Below are 24421 nucleotides of genomic sequence, written 5' to 3' on the forward strand. Positions count from 1 at the left end.
TTTCATCTAAATGAATCTGTAATCTTTTACCTGTCAATTGACTATAAGCTGTCATTACTCTGAGTGTCTCAATGTATTTATGTAGATTTTTAGTCGGGTCTGTTAGTTCTTTACAAATCCTCAACACTTCGGACATTTTAGTGGTTTTATTTTAAATCCATCATTTATGGCAACGAAAGTAAAACTTTGTGTGGTTTCTGTTGATTGTGGCTGACTCACTTTAAAAGTCTTCTCTGTCTCTTGTAAAGACGGGTATAGTTTTTTGGTAGTTTTGTCTGATGGAATCACTTGTGCATGCCGCTGATGGCAACGGTTGATGTGGCTTCAATGGCTGCCTCATATTTTCCTGTTTTCTAACTTGTTTATATTTATTGTTCCCGTATTCTGGACCTTTGTCCTAATACAGTTTCATTTGTTTCCACACTTCATATGATTTCTTCATATATTTATTATCACATTCAGGGTTGCCCCATCCTTTGTTCACCATTGAATTGGCAGCCTCTTAATCTCCCTTTTTGAATGACCCCTCTCGGGGGAACGGGTCTAATTGTGTTTATCCCTCCAACCATCCAGCCAGATTACTGACAAATGGTTCTGTTTCGAAACCTTTGTTATTTCTAAACATCTAATGTACAGGTGTTTTGCCTTTTATTAGTCTACTTATTTTCTGTTCCATTTTGTTCACACAAAAAGGATGTCTCTTGTTCACATGAAACACAACACAGACCATTATTACTATGGATTTGTACATTCCAGCACCACGCATCAGCAAGCAGTTCAGAAAGTCTCATTGTACAGAAGAAATGGAGGAAAAATTTGTGGAACCAATAAAATATATGATGCCTATCGGCACATCGGTGATTCTCTCAGATTGCGTATTTGATCATTCATTCGGCTGCCTCCATTTATTATTCAATCAATTTAAGTTCTGCTTTAAATTGAACAAAATTACCTTACAATATTTTCAGTTCTAAGGGTGGTAATGTGCTTGCCATCAGTTTACTGTACTTGCCAATATTGCAGTCAGGACTTTGACAAAAAGCCTATCTACATTACTGCTGAAAAGTCTGAAATGGTTAACTACAAAAAATATATATTCTCTCATGTGAAGTCGTGGTTACCTTGACATTTGATATTCTTATATTTTGCATACAGTGAAACCATAAAAGTTGGAGCCAGGAAAAATCTGTTTTTCATATTCATATCACTCATTACTGTTCAATACAAAGTGATATGTCACAAATAACTAACTATATTCTTTCCAGTACATTTATTCAGCCATTAACTTTTAATAAAAAGAAAATCATAAATAGTGTTTCTACTGTTGGAACGACAAAGTTTCAGAAGTTATAGAATTGATAACCATCCAATCAGAAGGCTTACAGAAGTGAATCGGGGTAAGATAAAGACATTGATTTGAACACTGAATGTTGATTCAGTAGTTTCCTGTTAATCTGCTTCAGTCATAAAACCACATCTAAGAACACCAACACCTGAAATTAAACTACTAAACTAAACCTGAAATTGAACCTCTCATGTATTAACTAGATTATCCCTCAAGTGTTTTCATGATCGTTAAAGAAAATTGACAAAATGAATGAGTGTTCCCCAAAATATTGGCTGATTCTTACATTCGCAGTCCCAAGACACATCCATTGATCAGCAGAGCAACAGTCTCAATGTAAATAAATGAGTTTAAACCCCAAAGTGGGGCCAAAGTGTTCCAGTAAAACAGGTTTTTATTTTTTTAATGGTTCAGCCTGATTGAAGTAGTAAACAGTAAACATCAGTAATTATATAATTAATCAGTATATGCAGAGAGTGACACCTTAAAACTTAGTTTTAATGGACAGGTCCTTACCGTAGAACTTGCAAATGATTTAACTCCTTTTTATTGTTTTGAACATTCACATTCTTAAGCTCAGCGAGTAAAGACGATGACTACCACCCCTGGAGTTGCAAGTTTGAATCCAGGGCGTGCTGAGTGACTCCAGCCAGGTGTCCCAAGCAACGACATTTTGGATGCCGTGGAGAATAGCTTGACGCCTCCACACGCTATGTCTCCTTGGTAACACACTCAACAAGCCACGTGATAAGATTAGCAGATTGACGGTCTCAGACGTGGAAGCAACTGAGATTCGTACTACGCCACCATGAGGACTTGGAGCGCATTGGGAATTGGGCATTCCAAATTGGGAAGAAAAAAATAAATAAACTACCAATGGGATATATATATATATATAACATATTTCTTTTTTACATTTTTACTCTTGGAGAGAATTGTGAGAGACTGCAAAGAGGATACTGTTGTATTGTGTTACATATGTGTATAAATGGCAATTTCCTTACTGTTTCTGTAATGAAAACCCTGAGAATCTGACAAGTATTTTATTATTTTTTAATAAGCCTTTCTGTCATCTTTTAACAACTTTTCATAGAAAGAAAATCTATATCAACAGCATGCTATCACATCTTATCAGCAAGTGATAAAAAATAAGTTTCACAATTTAGCTCACATCAAGAAGTTATATAAAGCACAGCTTATTACTTATAGTAATTTAAAAAAAAAACACAAAAAGTTGTTGGTACCTGATATATTAAAGGATTAATTCACCCAAAAATGCAAAAAATCTCTCATCTTTTACTCACCTTCATACTATCCCAGTGTATGACTTTCTTTCTTTTGCAGAACACAAATAAAGATTTTTAGAAGAATATTTCAGCTCTGTTGGTGCATACAATGCAAGTGAATGGTGACCCAAACCTTGAAGCTCCAAAAAGCACATAAAGGCAGCATGAAATTAATACACATGACTTATGTACATGGACTTACATAGCTGAAATATTCGGATAAAAATCTTTATTTGTATTCTGCAAAACAAAGAAAGTCATCTGGGATGACATGATGGTGAATATGAGAGAATTTTCATTGTTGGGGGAACTATTCCTTTAAATCAACCATGGAGGAGGAATGACTGATAAACATCAAGAATGAATGAAAGAATAAATGAACATTGCGACAAGCACAAAGAATGAAAACAATTCAAAAAGTGAGCCTACTGTATGTCTTTGAATTGTTCATAAAATATGCTGTAAGTGTCCTCACAGTAATGATTTTTGTGAACAATCGAGGCACCATCGTAGGTTTGGAATCCAATCAATCTTACATTGATGCACCCGTGGGATGTGAAGAATTCAACCCATGCTTCTCAGATAATGGAGGACCAACTCTCTCCAATGACATATAAATGAATAGTTATAGTGGTGTTGCAGGTATATTGAGTGCTTGCTTCAATGTAATTGTAAAGGAATCTGAAAGGCAAATGTCATTCAAATAGCACACATAAAGAAGCAGCAAAAGATTGTTTTGCTCCCAGGTTATGAAAACACAGTGACGTAATGGATTCTGATTGTGTATTCATTTATCATAGATATGGGCCTCTACTTCTTTCAAAATCTGGCAATGATTTCCATGTCTTTGCATGGTCTGGTATTGTCACAAATTGGTAAACCCCTCACAGAATTGACACATTTTACATTTCTTTTGACCATCTGAACTCCTTCTAAGTAACATGAAGTTTGAACTATGGGAATCATCTTAGATATTGCACTCCCAGTGTGGAAGCGAAAGCAGAAGATTGGAAATTCTGAAACGATTCCTATGAAATACAGAAAGTAAAGAACAGTCATTAAGTAAGAATTGAGAATTGCACATTGACATTCTTGGTCTAGGTCACATCATACAGACAATGTTAAGTACTGTAAGTCAACACCAACTATCTGCAAATCCATTACGAGAAATATATCACCCTCTTTTGTCAAGTCACAAGTGTTCAAGAGAATTGAAATTCTGTATACTCATAACGGTCTGAAAAACCTCATTCATACATAGAGAGTGCTATTGATTCCTTAACCTTGAAACAACCTTACTGTATGAACATTTAATTAATTTACTTGGATTTACACCAATCTAAGTTACAAAATGTTGAGTTTTCACTTAGGGGTGTACTCACTTTTGTTGCCAGCAATTTAGACATTAATGGCTGTGTGTTGAGTTATTTTGAGGGAACAGCAAATTTACACTGTTATACAAGCTGTACACTCACTACTTTACATTGTAGCAAAGTGTCATTTCTTCAGTGTTGTCACATGAAAAGACAGTCAAATATTTAAAAAAATGTGAGGGGTGTACTCACTTTTGTGAGATACTGTATAATATATATACACTCACCTAAAGGATTATATGGAACACCTGTTCAATTTCTCATTAATGCAATTATCTAATCAACCAATCACATGGCAGTTGCTTCAATGCATTTAGGGGTGTGGTCCTGGTCAAGACAATCTCCTGAACTCCAAACTGAATGTCAGAATGGGAAAGAAAGGTGATTTAAGCAATTTTGAGCGTGGCATGGTTGTTGGTGCCAGACGGGCCGGTCTGAGTATTTCACAATCTGCTCAGTTACTGGGATTTTCACGCACAACCATTTCTAGGGTTTACAAAGAATGGTGTGAAAAGGAAAAACATCCAGTATGCGGCAGTCCTGTGGGCTGAAAATGCCTTGTTGATGCTAGAGGTCAGAGGAGAATGGGCCAACTGATTCAAGCTGATAGAAGAGCAACTTTGCCTGAAATAACCACTTGTTACAACCGAGGTATGCAGAAAAGCATTTGTGAAGCCACAACACGCACAACCTTGAGGCGGATGGGCTACAACAGCAGAAGACCCCACCGGGTACCACTCATCTCCACTACAAATAGGAAAAAGAGGCTACAATTTGCAAGAGCTCACCAAAATTGGACAGTTGAAGACTGGAAAAATGTTGCCTGTCTGATGAGTCTCGATTTCTGTTCAGATGGTAGAGTCAGAATTTGGCGTAAACAGAATGAGAACATGGATCCATCATGCCTTGTTACCACTGTGCAGGCTGGTGGTGGTGGTGTAATGGTGTGGGGGATGTTTTCTTGGCACACTTTAGGCCCCTTAGTGCCAATTGGGCATCGTTTAAATGCCACGGCCTACCTGAGCATTGTTTCTGACCATGTCCATCCCTTTATGGCCACCATGTACCCATCCTCTGATGGCTACTTCCAGCAGGATAATGCACCATGTCACAAAGCTCGAATCATTTCAAATTGGTTTCTTGAACATGACAATGAGTTCACTGTACTAAAATGGCCCCCACAGTCACCAGATCTCAACCCAATAGAGCATCTTTGGGATGTGGTGGAACGGGAGCTTCGTGCCCTGGATGTGCATCCCACAAATCTCCATCAACTGCAAGATGCTATCCAATCAATATGGGCCAACATTTCTAAAGAATGCTTTCAGCACCTTGTTGAATCAATGCCACGTAGAATTAAGGCAGTTCTGAAGGCGAAAGGGGGTCAAACACAGTATTAGTATGGTGTTCCTAATAATCCTTTAGGTGAGTGTATATATACACACACACAGCTCTGGAATGAATTAAGAGATCACTACAAAATGATCAGTTTCTCTGGATTTACTATTTATAGGTAGGTGTTTGTAAAATGAGCATTTTTGTTTTATTCTATAAACTACTGACAACATTTCTCCTAAAATCCAAATGAAAATATTGTCATTTAGAGCATTTATTTGCAGAAAATGACAACTAGGTAAAATAAAATAAAATGCAGTGTTTTCAGACAAACAAAAAAAGTACATTTTTAAACGACACAATACTGCCCTATTCCAGCCTTGCTGAAGCACCCCAGCTATCACCGATCGTCCATCAAATTTCACAGTGGATGTGGGACACCGTGGCTTGTAGGCCGCTCCAGGTCTCTGTCTAATCACTAAACAGCCAGGTGGAGGTTCGGTGATGGGGTGCTTCATCAAGGCTGGAATCGGGCAGATTTGTCTTTGTGAAGGATGCATGAATCAAGACACATGCAAGGTTATCCTGGAGGAAAACTTGCTTCCTTCTGCTTTGACAATGTTCCCCAACTCTGATGATTGTTTTTTCCAGCAGGACAGTGCTCCATGCCACACAGCCAGGTCAATCAGGGTGTGGCTGTAGGAAGACCGGATCAAGACCCTGTCATGGCCAGCCCAATCTCCAGATCTGAACCCCATTAAAGACATCTGAAATGTGATCAAGAGGAAGATGGATGGCCACAAGCCATTAAACAAAGCCAAGCTGCTTCAAGTTTTTGCACCAGGAGTGGAATAAAGTCACCCAACAGCAATGTTGGCAACAGCAAAGACTGGTAGAGAGCATGTCAAGACGCATAATAGCTGTGATTGAAAATCAGGGTTATTCCACCAAATATTGTTTTCTGAACTCTTCCTCAGTTAAAACATTAGTATTGTGTTGTTTAAAAATGAATATGAACTTGTTTGCTTTGCATTATTTGAGGTCTGAAAACACAGCATCTTTTTTATTATTTTGACCAGTTGTCATTTTCTGCAAATCCTGATAAATTTGCAATGTTCTAAAATGTATCCATAATATATACTAGAGCACACTGTAAGGCATTCCGTCTCTTGCAATGCAGTGAGCTTGACATGGAGCTTCCATTGACAAATAATCAAAAAGTAATATCAGACGTAATTTTTAATGATCTCTTTTTTTGACTCATTATTTAATCACACTGCCAAAAGTTAAAACTTGTTTTATTAGTAGTTTTTTTAAACACAAAATTGGATTAAAAATGCAAAATAATCATTTGTATTTTTAACATACAACATAGTTTCATAGTGAAACATTTATTATTACATTCTGCTTAAAAAAGTGTGTGTGTGTGTATATATATATATATATATATATATATATATATATATATATATATATATATATATATATATATATATATACACACACACACACACTTTAAGCAGAAAATTATTTGATATATATATCAAATAATTTTGATATAGATATATATATATATATATATATATATATATATATATATATATATATATATATATATATATATCAAAATTATTTGGGTATAATACCCAAATAATTTTGGTTTAGAGGCAGTACACACCTTCTTCGCGGCCAATCAACCGCCACGAGTCCAGTGACGTAAAACTACACAAATTACTCGTGTGAAGTGGGTGGAAGTCATTGTGACATCACTTCGCATCATCTTACCGGGACAGCGCTAGAGAACGAGTTTGAGAAACTTTAAGAACATGAGCACGCACCCAAAGTGACTTTTACAATTAGTTCAGTTCAGAGTACAATTAAGACATCTAAGAAAGTTACGAGACCTCCCAAAGTTGACTGAAGACGATGATCGCCTCTCATTTACTGGCATACTACTTAACTGAACTTCAACATGACCACGTCCAGCAAGTAAGTACGCTCGCCCCAAAAACCGGCTTATCAAGATTTGATACGCTATATTGACTACTTTATCAAGTGGATGGATGGAGATCGTTATCTATACGTTACTCGTTCTGTGTTATTGACACTATTGTAGGTCGTTCACATCCTGTAGCCTAACTTACACAAGCGTGATAGCGAGGCCGGTGTTACTGCATTAAAGCTGTCTACAGTACAGATAAATTCCCTCTGATAACAGGCGTCGACACGTGTAAGTCGAATTAAACTGTTAAAATCAATGAAAGAAACGTAGTAATTATTAATATTGCCACTCAATTCTATTTTTCCTTCCCTCATGCTCAGTGTGTCATCTTGAAACCGCCAGTTTCCGCATTTTTGTAATTCGGAGCCTTCACCTCTGTAGCATTGAGAGCTGCTCCATACATTAATCCCGGAATTAATGATGGTTTGTTTGTTTCTTTTTTTTATTACATAACTTTAGCAGTTTTTTTTTCTTGTCAACATTAATTTGTCTATAAATTAAGTCATATTCATATATCACGACATTGGGAGAGAAATATGTCGCTTCCTGCCACGACGTATCTACGCATGCTGCTGCTCTTGTAACCCGAGACACGAGCGCCCTGTTTTGAGTCACGGCTGAAAATGCGCGCCGCTTCATGAATGACAGCAGAATTACATTATTACGTCACAATGCAGTGACTTCTGTGAACTCTGACACGTCTCAATGCAGACCGTGATGTCAAACAGTGTTTGGGCTATTTGTCACCCTTAGAACACTCAAAAATGTAAGGTGAATTAACATTGAATCTTTTTTTGTGTGTGGGGCGGCTGTGGATTAGTGTTGGCCACTAATCGCAGGGTTGGTGGTTCAATTCTCGGCCCCACATGTCTTCACATGCCGAAGTGTCCTTGGGCAAGACACTGAAACGTTGATCCCAATGGCAGGTTAGCACCTTGCATGGCATCCCTGCCGTCATTTGTGTGTGTGTGTGTGTGTGTGTGTGTGTGTGTGTGTGTGTGTGTGTGTGAATGAGTGATTTAAAAAAAAAATGCTATATAAGTGCAGAAAATGTACCCACTTGCTAAAGACCAACACATTATATTTCTCTGAATAGATGTTATATATGTTATATATGAGGCTTCTTTGTAACACCACCACTTTTAGTGACGTGTGCCAAAACTATTTATTTCCGCATAAATCATTTTGAAAACTGGGGCACTCATTTTCTTATTTACTCGCGCTTAGGTCATCCCAGATGTGTATAACTTACTTACTTTTGCTGTACAAAAGGAAGAATTTTAGAAGAATATCTCTGCTCTCTAGGTCCGTGCAATGCAAGTGAATGATGGCCAGAACTATGGCCACTCCAGTTGTTAAATCCATGTCTTCAGAAGCGCTAATATAGGTGTGGGTGAGAAACAGATCAATATTTAACCCCTTTTTTGCTATAAATCTCCTCTTTCACTTTCAATTCCACATTCTTCTATTGTTTTTTTAGCCATATGCAGTCTTTGTGCATATCACCACCTACTGGTCATGGCTGGTCAAAGGTGGAGATTTATATTAAAAAAAAGGACTCACCAACACATCATATCACAGTATTTGGACCAAATGTCACTTTATCTAATGCAGACAAATTGCATTTTAAGCATGATTTAAGTTGCCAAATACTTACACTGTAGGACTTAAAAGTGTTAAGATCCATCTTTTCCATTGTGCTTTAAAAAAAAGAGCTTAACAAATGTGTGCTCTTAGCCCTGATGATTTACATTGCCACATCTAGTCTGTGTTGTATTTGTGGAGCTGTCTGTTGGGTGGATTAGGGTAATGTGGGACACTGACTAATGTGGGACACCTAAGCTCCAGTGCATTTATCTCTTTTACAACATTAAAGTGTGAACATGATGGCCGTTGAATTCAAGCAGGGGTGTCAAGTGATTGAAATCACATGACTATGGAAGTGATGTCATAATTGTGGAAATGTCATAAAACAGGAAATACCACTTGTGAAGTCCACTCAAAGGTCAATGACATGGGATTTAGACAAAATTTATGTTAAGGAAATAAATCTGTTATAAATAAAACAATGTTCTAAATTATCAAATGATGTTAGTGATGTATTTGTACATCAATAATATTGTGAAAATGTGTTAAAATACTTTCTATTTGAAGCAATCTTTGTCTTAGAAAAGGTTGTTTCGAAAGTGTACGCCATGTTTTCACTTATGTGAGACAGTCATATATACTATGTTATTCAATTGAGAAAATATGCATTAGGAAAGTTAAACAGCCTACCATGTATTTTTGTTACATTTTTGGGCTTCTAATGCAGCAATGTTATTTGTTTTAAGGTCAGGATTCAAAACCCTGTCATGATTAGGAAAGAAATAGCTTTTAGTCTCACTGACATCAAAAATAACATAGCAATTTTTTTTTTATTCCATGCATTGAACAAATTAATTTTCTTATCCATCTATAAATCGAGTCCTAAATGCAGTGTTGCAGATTTCAGCATGAAATGTCCCAGAATAGAAACTCCACAAATTCTTCAAAGATTTGGCAGGAGGAACTCTAATATACAGTACTGTGCAAAAGTCTTGGGCACATAAGATGTTTCACAAGAGCATTTGTCTTAAGATCGTTATTTATATCTTCAGCTTTAGTGTGGTGATAGGAAATATAAATGTTAGACTCCCAAATATTACTTTTGCAAATAGAAAAATTAGAATAGAAGAACAGGGAGCCCTGCAACAGATGTCATGGCCCCCACAACGCCCCCCCACTGAACATCGAGTCAGTCTGAAATTTCATAAAGAGACAGCAGTTTAGACAGCATAGACCGATAGAAGAACTGTGGTGAATTCTTCAAGAAGCTTGGACCATCCTATCTACAAACAACCAAGAAAAACTGTGTCTAGGTGTACCTAGGAGAATTGGTGCTGTTTTAAAAGCAAAGGTTGTCACACCGAAAATTGATTGAGCTTTTTTGTGTTTACTGGACTTTGTATGACTTTAAATGATACATGAAAACAATTTTTGTCTTTATTTTTGAAGACATTCTCATTATGCAACATTTTTCACAAGTGCCTAAAACTTTTGCACAGTACTGTATGTGCCATTTTCCCTTAAGAGTACAATATCTGAAAATTCTCTTCTGTTTCAAAACGGAAAATCTTGGGGATTTCATAATGATATAACGTGTTGAGATATTGTTTTGGTTTCATTTGAAATATGGTACACAAGTCAGAATTGCAAAATACTATATAAGGGCAGGAAAAATTCCACCGGGTTTTTGATGGGTTTCAGATTAATCACTGCCCTCACTCCAACCTTCATAATTTCCTGGTGTTATTACACACTGGTCAAGAGTTCATGAGTCATGAGATATCTTGTGTAAATGAATGCCATTTCCTTCCTCTAGAGTCCCTTCTTCTTCTCTACTTTTATCATGACAACACATTTTGTCACCTTTTGAAATTGTTACTTTCCCTTGCATGCGCTGGGGTCAAAGGGTTAAGGTAATGTAAAGTTGGTGTTTAATTTGCCATGAAATTTCCTACAGTGTAAAATTCAGTCCCAAATATAAATAACTATAGTCCAGATACGTAATGGAGATCATTTATTTCTCATCAGTATTGTACAGTTAAACAATGCTCTTAACCGCAATTTCCAAAACTATTTCCTTCAAGCAATTTGCAATAGATCACAAAATGCAAAAGTGTCAACTAAATGTAAAGTACCTACAACTAACTAATCATGAACACTTTACAATGAGTTTCCATTCGTTAACATTAGTTACTGCATTCGGTATCATGAACAAACAATGAAAAATGTATTTTTTACACCATTTATTGATCTTTGTTAATGTTGGTTTATGAAAATGCAATTGTTCATAGTTAGTTAATGTAAGTTCAAAGTGCATTAAAGGAATTTTTGGAGTTCAATACAAGTTACCACAAAAATGAATTTTGACTTGTTCCTCCTTTATTTACTTTATTTTTACTTTTAATGCACTTATTTATACAGTATCTCTCAAAAGTGAGTACACCCCTCACGTTTTTGTAAATATTTGATTATATATTTTCATGTGACATCACTGAAGAAATTACACTTTGCTACAATGTAAAGTAGTGAGTGTACAGCATGTATAACAGTGTACGTTTGCTGTCCCCTCAAAATAACTCAACACACAGCCATTAATGTCTAAACTGCTTTGCAACAAAAGGGCTGCCGGCACTGGGGAGCCACAGTTCATTGAATGAACCATGAATGCCAACATGTACTGTGACATACTGAAGCAGAGCATGATCCCCTCCCTTCGGAGACTGGGCCTCAGGGCAGTATTCTAGCATGATAATGACACCAAACACACCTCCAAGACGACCACTGCCTTGCTAAAGAAGCTGAGGGGTAAGGTGATGGACTGGCCAAGAAAGTCTCCAGACCTAAACCCTATTGAGCATCTGTGGGGCATCCTCAAACGGAAGGTGGAGGAGCACAAGGTCTCTTCCACTCCTCCATGACGACATCACAGAGCTGGTGGATGTTAGAGGACTCCAGTGGTAACCTGTGAAGCTCTGGTGAACTCCATGCCCAAGAGGGTTAAAGCAGTGCTGGAAAATAATGGTGGCCACACAAAATATTGACACTTTGTGCCCAATTTGGACATTTTCACTTAGGGGTGTACTCACTTTTGTTGCCAGCGGTTTAGATATTAATGGCTGTGTGTTGAGTTATTTTGAGGGGACAGCAAATTTACACTGTTATACAAGCTGTACGCTCACTACTTTACATTGCAGCAAAGTGTAATTTCTTCAGTGTTGTCACATGAAAAGACAAAAATGTGAGGGGTGTACTCACTTTTGTGAGATACTTTATATATATTTTATATATAAAGAAGCAAATGAGGTTAAAATGAGGCAAAGGAAGTGAATGTGAATGTATTTATCTAACCTTTCATTATAGAACTGTATTAGTGTATGGTGACATGTGTAGTGACATAGTGTAACATGAACCAAGATTAATAAATGCTGTAAAAGTATTGTTCATCGTTAGTTTATGTTAGCTAATGTTGTTAATGAATGGAACCTAATTAAAAGTGTAAAATGTTTCCAACTAGTCTTGGCTCTGCTCCATAGTCTTATTAATAAAAGACTAAATTAAAACAATTACCAATTACTTTTCCATTCCTTAAGATGTTCATTCAAGTTTTCATTTCAAATGTTCTGTCTGTGATCTTTGTGCAGGCAATCTGTAGCCGATAGTTATTCACTTATCTTTGTGCTGTCTACTGTAACATGCTGCACAGTATGTATCTGATTTCTGGGCCTTGCTGTTAGGTCATTGAGTCAGATATATATGAAGCCATTTCAGCATGGAGACATGAGTTCAAGTTCATGGTGACAAGCAATATAGACGTACAGTCACTCTCTGTTGTTACACTTGATTCCAGAATGCAGATCATCCACTGTAAAATATTTATGTAATTTTGGTGGAAAAGAATATAAAATGCTACATAAAAATACTTTTAAGTGGTTAATGAGTTACTTTAACATATGCAGTCAATAAACTTTCTTTCAACCACGACTGCCATGTTTTTTTTTACCGTAATAATTTTTACACTGCATGAAAGATGAAAACGTTGAATTCTGTGGTTTTGGGATGTGTCACAAAAGTCAACATGCGTTCAATAAACAAGACGACGACTCAGTTTTGGTTGCACAACAAACATGTATCAGGGATTTTACTCATTTTGCACTATTGCAGCATCCATGTCTACACCCGTCACAGTAAGGAAAGACTAAGAAATGTTTTTAATATTCAATAAATTTATATGGAAAACTATCGGCCGATTAATTGGTTATCGGACATTTCCACCATCTTCATTATCGGTTTGGCAAAATCCACTATCAGCTGAATAGTATATATTTTTTTGTAGGGCAACTCAATCTGTCTTTTTTTTTTTTTTTAATGTGGCTGTACAGAAGTTGATTTTGGAAAAATGAACGTGCCCTGAGAAATATTAATTGATGTTACCAATGTGACCACTAGCCCTGGTCTGCTCTTACATATACATACTTATCTATAGCCTGTGTTCTGTATTAGTGCATAGAAGCTGATTTAGGTGCCTTATGTCTCATGTTGGAGAGCTGTATGATGTTTTTGTCACACTGAAATTTCATTTTCTAGAAGCCGCCACAGGGGTTTCACCTCTAGTTGTTAGTATTTACAGAGAAAGCCCAGTTCTCCCGTTGAGAAGAAATATGTGAGAATAGGTGTGAATATGGACGCTGTCTGCGTGTTTTCATGTTGGTAGCTAGAATCTAATGTGTTTTGAATTGTGCTGTATATGTGCTCTTGTTCAGATGATACTCCCTGGAGTGAACTCTTAAAGGAGAATTCAACCATTATTGAATTAAAGAGTTAAAAGTTAGGCAGGTACTTGTAAGTTTTCACCATTAATAAAAAGAAAGTGTAATTTTTGTAATGTTAAAAAACCTAGACGATCCCAGCTTAATGTGTAGAGACTATAAATAAGCCATTTGTAGATTGATTTCCCAGAAAAGTGTCTGTTGCCAGAACATCCGTTCAGACTGCCCGACACAACAACATTGACCCAACTACTGGCATGGGTTTGGGGTGTTACTCTCTGGGATATTCAGAAATGCTACAGTATTCAAAACCACTAATATCTGAACATTTCCGGTAAGTACTGCTAGTGGCACAGAAAAAACAAAGCATATCTAATATAATGACTTTTGGGAGCGCCTATTATGAAATTACCATCTGACCTTTGAGTGTAATGTGGTACGGTACATTCTAGATTCCCCTTATTGTGAAAGGATTTTCAGCTGGCATCAGAATGGTGAGAATGACCTGACGGTCTTGTATTACTTCTGGCCTTTAAAGAAAAGTAGATCTTTGTGACTGGCACTGCTAGACAAAGTGCTTTTATGTTCCACAATTATTATAGGAAAATTAAGGTAAATTTTGCTTTATCTTTGCCCACTTGTGTATGGCTGTGTTGGGAATAGAATGCTATTTTACGGCTTACTGCACAGTTTGATTCCTATTTTAAAAATAGAATGTGAAATAGAATGTAGTATGTACTATTTAAATGTCTTATTTAATTGTGAATGTTAATTGTAAATTAAATGTGGAATGAGTAGGATCATGGTAGTTTGCCATTCCGATCACATCCAGTGTCATGTCACCCTTTATGTAGAAGTGATATTTTTACCAATTGAAATCTTTACATTTTAGAGGTGAGTGCCATTTCAAGTAGGCCATAGAGAGTTTTGGGTGTAATCGAATTACTTTAGAGGAAAAAAAAGTAATGTAACGTTACATTTTATATTCTTGTAATTGGATTATAGTTACTGGATAACAAGTAAAGGAATATTTCGGGTTCAATACAGGTTAAGCTCAATTGACAGCATTTGTGGCATAATGTTGAATACCAAAAAATAAATACATTTGAATCGTCCTTTTGGTTTAAAAAAAGAAGCAAATTCTGGGTTACAATGAGGCACTTACAATGGAAGTAAATTGTGCCAATTTTTGGAGGGTTTAAAGGCAGAAATGTAAAGCTTATTTTATAAAAGCACTTGCATTAATACTTCTGTTCAAACTCGTATTATTTGAGCTGTAAAGTTGTTTAAATTGTAATTTTACAGTTGTTGACATTACATAGTTACATAGGCAACAAAATTGAAAAATTGGCTATAACTTTACACAGAAAAGGTTATTAAGGGATTTTATCACACTAAAATCATGTTAACATGCATATTGTTTATGTCTTATGGCTATACTTTTGAAAGAGTATTTTAACATTCAAAAATTGGCCCCATTCACTTCCATTGAATGTGCCTCACTATAACCCAGATTGTTTTTTTTGTTTTGTTTTTTCAATATTATGACACAAATGGTGTCGATTGAGCTTAACTTGTATTGAGCTTAACTTGTATTGAACCTAGATAAATCCTTTTTAAGTTAATAATTACTTTTAAAGTACATTATTGGGTTCAGGGCTCCTTAACAGAAACATTTAAGGTTTTTAGTCGCCAAATTATATAATTGCTCGATTTAGATTGTTGTTCAGACACAAGATAGAAAGCCGAAGAAAAGGAAGACCGCTGAAAACCCTTTAATCGGAGGTTTAATAAACATTATATATAGTTGAGAAGAATTGCAAGTTTGCATTTCCCATTTGTCTCATCCATGTTCCCACCCCTTTTATAATTTATACAAATATAAGAGATACATTTTTGTATTTAGTACTGCCCTTCAGAATCTACATAAGCAGATATTTACATAAAGCATAGGATGTGTATAGTAGTGTGTTGCATTCTTGAGCATCAATGAATGTTTGCACTTTGTGTAACAGTTGTGTATGAGTCCTTCCGTTGTCCTAAGTGTCAAAAGCTGGATCTCATCAAATTTACTGTGTGTATGTGGTGCAGGACTTTTAATTCTAAAATTAATTATAATTTTGAGATGTTTGTGCTCCCAGTTGTGAACACACTGACGGATGATTCGCTGAGAAAGTGACTCTGATTCAAACTGCTAACCTGAGCTCCTGAGTTCAAACCCTCAGTTCTTTTCTGGTGATTCATGAAAAAGATCCGGTTCAAAAGAGTCATTTGTTCACGACGCTCTCGCGGTGGTTGTTGCCTGCGGTGCAGCGAGCTCATCACAACAGAACTGGTGAAAAGCGGGTGCCCGCTCTAAAGATGTACTCAATAACTCACAAGTTGATATCTGACAAAACCGTAGACGAACTGCCAATGGCGACTAGATTTTTAATTATTGTCGCACTCAATTATTTTTGGTCGCATTTGTGACCATTTTAGTCGCAGTCTGGAGCCGTGTGGGTTACACATATCCCTCACTTTTTAGAGTCACAAAAATGTTATTAATTATAAGGGAGAAATGTGTAGATTTGAGTGCGTGACTTGTGTGCCACAAGGAACGAGGAAAAAGATATACACGTTATTTTGAATTCGCCAAGTGGAAAAAACAAAACTTGAGTGTAAATAACGTAACAAAATAACGTAAAAATAAAGAGATGGTATGTAAAGGAATAAAATAGTTGTTTGTAGTGGATTACTTTTTGACTAACTTACCCAACCCTGGCCAGAATGTAGAAATAAGGAAAAGGTTTGTTCGGTTTTCAGAATATAAAGGCTATTTAAACTAGAATCATAAGAGTAGGATGAATGGACAGTGGATGAGCTATTATTGCTTCAATTGGCAGTATCAGAATTAAACTGTAGTTTTGAGAGATAAAATTTGATGTAGGCTTGTTTTTAATGAACCAAACAAATATATCAGATATTCAATGTTTGTCTGATATTCTGTCTCAGGTGGATAAGTACCTGTATCACATGCGGCTCTCCGAGGAGAACCTGATGGATGTTTCGAGGCGGTTCAGGAGGGAGATGGATAAAGGTCTAGGCAGAGACACTAACGCGACTGCAGCTGTCAAGATGCTGCCCACCTTTGTCCGCTCCACACCCGATGGAACAGGTGATTTCACATCCCTTATCAAACATTAGATGAGATTCTAACATTGAGAGTAATTAAAAAAACTTTTAGTAGTTTTACTCCATAACAATAACAGAAACTTCAGTTGATTATCTATTAATGATTATGTGAACTTTCCTGTTGACCTGAGCCACTGCTCAAGATACTGCATGGGATGTCAGGAAAAGACATAGGCCAGAGATACACTTTAAGCAATTATATGAACACTGATGCAAGTGCATTGTAGACGGGCTTGGTTGAAAACACTTGAAGAAATAATTCACCCAAAAAATTACAATTCTCTCATCATTTACTCACCCTCATGGCATCCCAGATGTGTATGAATTTGTTCTTCTGCAGAACTCAAACAAAGATTCTTAGAAGAGTATTTCAGCTCTGTAGGGCCATAAAATGCAAGTGAATGGTGACCAAACCTTTAAAGCTCAAAAAAGCACATGAAGGCTGCATAAGTTATCCATAAGACTCCAGTGGTTTATTTAATGTCTTCTGAAGTAATCCAAACAATTTTGGGGTGAGAATAGACCGAAATATAACTCTTTTTCACTGTACATCTTGCCATTGCAGTCTCTTGGCATGATCATGATTTCAAGCTGGATTACATTTCCTAGTGCCTGATGCATGCGCAAAATGCTATATTGCGCTAAGAAGTGTAATCGAGCTTGAAATCATGATAGCCAAGGAGATTGCTGCTGTCAAGGTTTATAGTGAAAAAGGAGTTACATTTTGGTCTGCTCCCATCCAAAATTGATTGGATCGCTTCAGAAGACATGGATTACACCACTGTTGTTTTATACATTTTATTTTATTTTTATAAAACTTTTATGCTGCCTCTTTTAATTTTTTTTTATTTGGCACCCATTCACTTGCATTGTATGGACCTACAGAGCTGAAATATTCTTCTAAAAATCTTTGGTTGTATTCAGCAGAAGAAAGTTCTGTAAGTTGTACACATCTGGGATGGCATGAGGAGAGAATTAGCATTTTTGGGTGAATTAAACTTTAACGTGCGTTCTAACGTACAAATCTCAGTACTCAGGTGGGGGATGGTTGCCTGTTCATTTAAGCTGAATGTGTAATTATTGAGGTAAGTTGCTATAAATATATTGACTACCTCACTCATCCCGCAATATTCTCTATTGCTGTAATTTTCCGACAATGCGGACAGAAGACCATACTAAAACACTCTTGATAGTGTTTCCTGCATCACTGGTCAGAGTTTAGTTGTAATCAGTAGAATTTTATAAAAGAATAAATGGATGATCACATTATTTGTTTGTTTAGAATTTTTATGTAATGTATAAAATTCTGGAGTTATGGTGGCTTAGTGCTTAGTGCTAGTGCTTAGTAGCATGCACGCCTCTTAGAATCTGTGTAAACACCTTTTACATGAATTGTATTACCAGTACATTTATTTAGGATTTTATATATTTTGCTCTTTTCAAATCTGAAATTAGCTCATAATTTTGCAACAGGCTGCTGAGTGCAGTAAGTGCAATAAAAGTATGCTTGTGCTTTTTTTAATGGATCTCAGTTTGATATTTTATCTCATGCAATGACATTCATATAAAAATGTGTCCAAATAAATTTATATTCAAAATCCATCAAAATGGAATTCTAACGAGGAAAATAAACTAACAGGCAAAGGGCGGCCATGAGTAGAATATTGTTCATATTCAGAAATATGCAGAAATGTCTGAGATCTGCGGGAGTTGGATTCCTAGAGGGGCTAGTCATGGGTATATAGTGTTGTACTTGGCGTTAGCATGCTGTTGAACTCATTTTCTTTGTCCTAAAAATGTCATGTCATCCTTGTGGTGAGCTGAAGATAATATTGATCCAGCTCTACAGGTGTGTTCTTATCACCGACCATTGTGTTGATGTGTTAGTCCATCTGAATAACACCAATTCAGTCTCTTCACTGGTGTCTGAGGGTGTTCGCCTGTGTGCGCTCAGATGAGTCTCAGGCAGGGTGTGAAAACAATAACTGTAGTCATGTTCCTGAAAAGAATGCCTTCACAGAGAATAGTAGTAAGCACAGTAGTCATGTGGGAGGGAGTCACAGAAACAGTGCAAGGAAGTGTTGCCAAGGGAACCGATCGAGTGTCGGCACACGGCCAAATGTTTGATGTTGGACTTTCACAACTTTATTCACCTGTTGTGATGTGGTGGTTCGAGATATTGCTGTTTGTTTAACTTGAGTTATTGTTATATATTCTGTCACTTTTTCTTGTTCAGTCTTTCAGTTGTTTTAAATGTAGTTTTAAGCAGTTTCCTTCTCCAAAATTGCAAAGGTTTTTAAAATATTTTTTTTTTTGCTGATTTCAAAAGAACTTTGTCACTTTGTTTGGTGTTTTTATTTCAGTGTGCTAGGGCTGTGCAATTAATGCAAAAAATAAATAAATAAAATAAAATAATTGAGATCACAATAATAGGTGCTGCAATTAATTACATGTGAAACGTATAATTACAGCATTCCATTTTTTTGTGGTCCATTGTGTGCATGAATGCAATGGCAAATCAGAGGCCTTTTATATAAGTCTAAAGTCATATCAGTACATTCTGTGGACAATGTATTAAAAATGTAAAGGGCATTTTTGTTTTTCATGCATTTCAAATAATAAAGCAATTCAGAAACACTGTTCTCAGAGTGTAAATAAAGAATAGAGCATGAAGTTGCACCACTCAAAGTAAGTATTTTAATTCATTTTATCAATTAAAATATCAAGGGAAATGATCATGATTTTCATCATAGTTGTGTCCTGGTTGTATACTACAGTACACCTTTTGACTGTTTCAGTCACATGACTTTTTCAGTGCTATCAATATGCCAATATATCAATGCTTTTGATCTATACCAGGTCTCAGGAAAGATTATACAGATACTAATCAAAGTTTATACTGCCATGTCTGCAAAAATATTGCCAAAATTGCCAAACTTATGTGGACATTTACAAATGTTCCATCATGATTAATTTTCGTTCACCTATAAGTTTTCTGAATAAATGAGCAAAAACCAACATCTGTTAGAAGTATAACTGCTCTCGTTGTATGAGTTTAGCTAAAATAAGCCATGTGGCACGTTTAAAATATGAATAACTATTTTTAAAATAAAGTTTCTTGTTTGATAAGTAAACTGCAATATCACTTTATCAAGTTTTGCTGTGTTTTGTTGCATCTAACTGCCCAGCACATTAAAGGTGAGTGGGATACAAATATGTTGGCATGGTCTAACAGTCACGTCACATTTCATGCATAAAGGAAATTAGCATACTGTGCATTAGACATACTACGTACTGCAAAAATGGTACTATGCCATTTCGATAATATCCCATGCCATCATGTCCTGGCAATTAAAAGGTTGATCATTTTAACCCTCCATTAATGTTTGGGTGTAGACTTGGTTTGATGAGTCTAACTGGTTGCAAAAAAGAAAGTGTCACTCTTTCTGTTCAGGGTCGGATTTGACCCCCAAATGAAATGAATGGGTGAGACTAACACAGACCATTTAAAAAATATATATATATAATTCCAATGAAATCAATCAATCAGCCACAATGTGGAACACACCCACACCAAAATGATTGGGTGGGACTCTAACACACACCCATACACACAGAAATAAATTTGTGAGACCATAATGCAGTTATCAAAATCCACAGCATTTTTTTAAAATTGTGTCAACAACAATAACAAAAATCGATATATATATATATATATATATATATATAAAAAATTTAATAATCTAAATATGAGCAAATTCCAGATGAGAGATATTGTAAATGTTTCAAAGTGAGTTTTCCAGGTCATTGACATGCTTGACACAGAAACCTTTAAAAGTAGAAAGTCAAACGTCTTCAGGCATTGAGAAGCATACAGCGATACAGTCAACTAGAATGCAAACATTGAAAGTCAAGTTTAAAAGGGCCATGCCATTTTCCTTGATCTTCAGACAAAACAAGTTCAATGCAAGATTTCCAAAAACAAACTGTACATTTCCAAACAAAACTTCAAGAATTAGATTTTGACACCTAGATTTTCAAAGTGTACTCGTAATTTTGAACTTGAATGTACATTTAGCTCTTGGATTTTTGTTGTAGAAACGGGCAACTTCCTGGCCCTGGACTTGGGTGGAACCAATTTCCGGGTTCTGCTTGTGAAGGTGTCTAGTAACGGAAAGCAGACGGTGGAGATGGAGAACCAGATATATGCCATTCCAGAGAACATCATGAGAGGCAGTGGAACAGAGGTGAGTTGTGTGGGGGTGTGTGGGTGTGGGGGTGGGTGGGGGTGGGTGTGTGTGGGGTGGGGGGGTCATGTTTGGAATATGGTTAAATAAACATGATTAAACTTGTCTTGATGAAAAGCTAAAAATACTGAAAGGTTTGTGTAAAGGTTTGGTTTACATGTAGATGTAGGGCTTTGGGATTAAAGAAATATAATTAGCACAGTATAAAAACTATTGAAGTCATTGATACCCCACCGTGAAAGAAAAACAAATGTATTTAAAACCTTTGTGTCTTGTCTTTGCCATTTCTGTGTTTGAGTCTCTTTCATTCTGTAATTGTACTCATGCTTTTTAACCAATTACCCACAATGCAGAAGACATCTCAGGGCCTTTTTAAATGAAATGTAATTAAAGATGCAACATTTAGAAACAAATTTGTCTTGTAGATGACAACAGCATGGTCAAGTACTACATTTAAACTGCAGTGCAGGATTTGATTACCAAAACATTTATAATCAGTGCGATTTATTAAATCTCAAATGAAGGATATTTTTAAGGGTTTAAATTGTCTCTAATTTTTCATCTTATTGACAGTATGAAGATGTATATTTAGCTTCTGTTCTCACAGCATAAAACACAATCTGTCATCCTGAAATTACCACCTTAGACAACTGAAATCTAATAAATTTGTGAGTGTATGTATTCGATTTGATTGTTCAATTTTACATAACATTTTTGAAAGGCCTATTATGCATTTAATCTTCTAAACCTTTTCACTGAAGTTTTGACACCTAAAGGAATAGGTCACACAAAAATGATAATTCTCTCATTATTTACTCACACTTTACATTTATGCATTTGGCAGATGCTTTTATCCAAAGCGACTTACAGTGCACTTATTACAGGGACAATCCCCCCGGAGCAACATGGAGTTAAGTGCCTTCCTCAAGGACACAATGGTGGTGGCTGTGGGGATTGAACCAATGAACTTCTGATTACCAGTTTAGCAGTTATGTGGTTTAGACCACTGCACCACCACCACTCCTACTGCATGAGTTTGAGACTTATGCAGTCTCAAACTTGTATGGCTTTCTTTCTTCCCTAAACGAAGATATTTTGGTGAAGATACAATATGGTGCATTTGTCCACAATACAAGTCAATGGGGTCCAATGCTTTCAAGCTCCAAAAAAGACAAAAAGGCAGCAGTATGGACAAAAACACATTATATCTTCATCAAAATATCTTCGTTTGTGTTCCGCAGAAGAAAGAATGGCATTCGAGTTTGAGACGGCATGAGGGTGAGAAAATGATGAGAGAATTATAATTTTCGGGTAAACTATTCCTTAAGTGGTTTAAAAAAATTAAGTATTTTTTTACTCCGTTGCATCCCCAGCACTGTACATTTTGGATGTCTCTTCCATTTAACACATCTAAATATATTTTTTTAGATGTTTAGTGTATTACATGACCTCAACAGGGTGTGTCATCCAGAATATGCAGTGCTGGGGAGGCTCCAGTTAGCAAACCTCTGTTAAATCATTTCCTACATTTCCTATGGTTGCATCCTAAAACAATAAGATGACAATTTACTTATATAATTTATGCTCGTTTAAATCGAATACATTTTCCTTATCAGTCACAAACGCATTGCTTATCACCTTTTCTTTTATATAATAAATTTTTGTAAGTGGTTTTTGTGTTATTTAGCAGCCACTTTCTTATCCAAAGTGAAGTTCATTTACATTTATTAATTTACCAGACAGTTATGTCCAGAATGTAAATGAAATGAGACGTCACATTTCATTTTTGGGTGTAATAGTGAATAAAAGTCTTACTTGAGTTCCATCAACTGTGCAGTCTTGTAGTTTCAAGATGATTTACTATGTACGTAATACACTCAATGCACAGTAATATACTAATATAATAAATATACAAATTATTTCTACACACATGCACAATAATACATAATAATACACAGTACACATGTATTTAGAGTATATGAAACATTTCTGTATATAAAATTGAATGTGCCTGATGCAAGGGTTCCCAGTGGAGGATCAGTAATCAGGCAAAAATAGAGTACAGCATGTGGTACTGGAGTGCAATATCAGGCATTAACACTCATTTGAGAAAGTGTTTTGCTCAAGGTTGAGTTGCAGTGTGTGGCAGTTATGTGAGATCTGGTCATATGTTTGATGGCTTGGAAGAAAAAGCTGTCCCGCAGCCAGCTGGTGCCTGCCTGAATTTGGCAGCGAGAGCTGTCCAAGGCAAGGGTGACTGGAGTAACTGATGAGCTTAGAATTGAATAGAATTAAATGTATCAAATGTTAGTTCATATATGAAAAGCATTCACTACATTTTAAATATCCAAGGTCATTTTTGTCACTTTCGATGGTCTGGTTTTGCCCTGATCCCTGGTTAATTTCTGACCCTAAAATACACCACATATTGGTTGACATTTTCCCCTGCATTTTTCACATCCATTGCACTTTTAAAAGCTTAAGGCATATTTCCACTTTCATTCAACCTGAAGAGCTATTAATTCCAAAATCCCCAATTATTCCCTGCATAATCTGTTCTTATGATTCTCAATCTGCTGTAAATTAGCCCTACTTAGGAGACAAAAATAACAACATCTTCACAAACCATATGACTATCCTGCACTCTGCAAGATATAACCTTTGCTGTCATAGATGCTTGATCCCCTTTATTAGTGAGCTTTTGAAAATTTTGCGCAATATTAAAATGTTTTGGCTTGTGTTGTTTTTGCATGTAATAAATCACAGCTCTAAGGTAAGTGATTTAAATAAGTCTTGCAAATGACTCCTGTCATAATTCTTTTCCAGCTCTTCGATCACATAGCTGAATGCCTGGCCAATTTCCTTGAAAAATTGGGCATCAAAGAAAAGCTACTGCCTCTTGGCTTCACCTTTTCATTTCCTTGCCAGCAGACCAAACTGGATGAGGTAAGATATTGAAAAGGGGAGAAAAGAAAACAAAGTTAGAATCTCTCTCGTGTGCTCCAAGGATCTCTCTCACCACATTTCCTTGGTTCCACTTATCTCTAAACAGAGTTTTCTGGTGTCATGGACCAAAGGTTTCAAGGCGAGTGGAGTGGAGGGGAGGGATGTTGTAGGCCTTCTGAGAAAAGCCATCAAGAAAAGAGGGGTAAGAATGAACATGTGTCATGCTTTTATATTTTGATGCCATTGGTTTAATAGTCTTTCATGTCTATTCCTAAAGATCCATGAAATGACTAAGGCAAACGGCAAAAATAACTGAAAAGCCAATGTTTCTTTATGGGTTCGTTTCCTTGCACTTTATAA

General features: G+C 36.2%; 1 protein-coding gene across 1 annotated transcript in view; it reads left to right on the forward strand.

Annotated features, from left to right (window-relative positions):
* The first annotated feature begins 7115 nt into the window (after nucleotides 1-7115).
* LOC127639383 (hexokinase-2-like) overlaps nucleotides 7116-24421 on the forward strand; it is a 45208-nt gene continuing 27902 nt past the window's right edge. The window contains exons 1-5 of the mRNA XM_052121358.1: nucleotides 7116-7328; nucleotides 16689-16851; nucleotides 20967-21115; nucleotides 23942-24061; nucleotides 24168-24263. Of these exons, the coding sequence (XP_051977318.1) occupies nucleotides 7266-7328; nucleotides 16689-16851; nucleotides 20967-21115; nucleotides 23942-24061; nucleotides 24168-24263 (591 nt within the window). The 5' untranslated portion in view covers nucleotides 7116-7265. The remainder of the gene's footprint in view (nucleotides 7329-16688; nucleotides 16852-20966; nucleotides 21116-23941; nucleotides 24062-24167; nucleotides 24264-24421) is intronic.

Source organism: Xyrauchen texanus, chromosome 4 (genome assembly GCF_025860055.1).
Source record: "Xyrauchen texanus isolate HMW12.3.18 chromosome 4, RBS_HiC_50CHRs, whole genome shotgun sequence".
Classification (NCBI taxonomy): Eukaryota; Metazoa; Chordata; class Actinopteri; order Cypriniformes; family Catostomidae; genus Xyrauchen; species Xyrauchen texanus.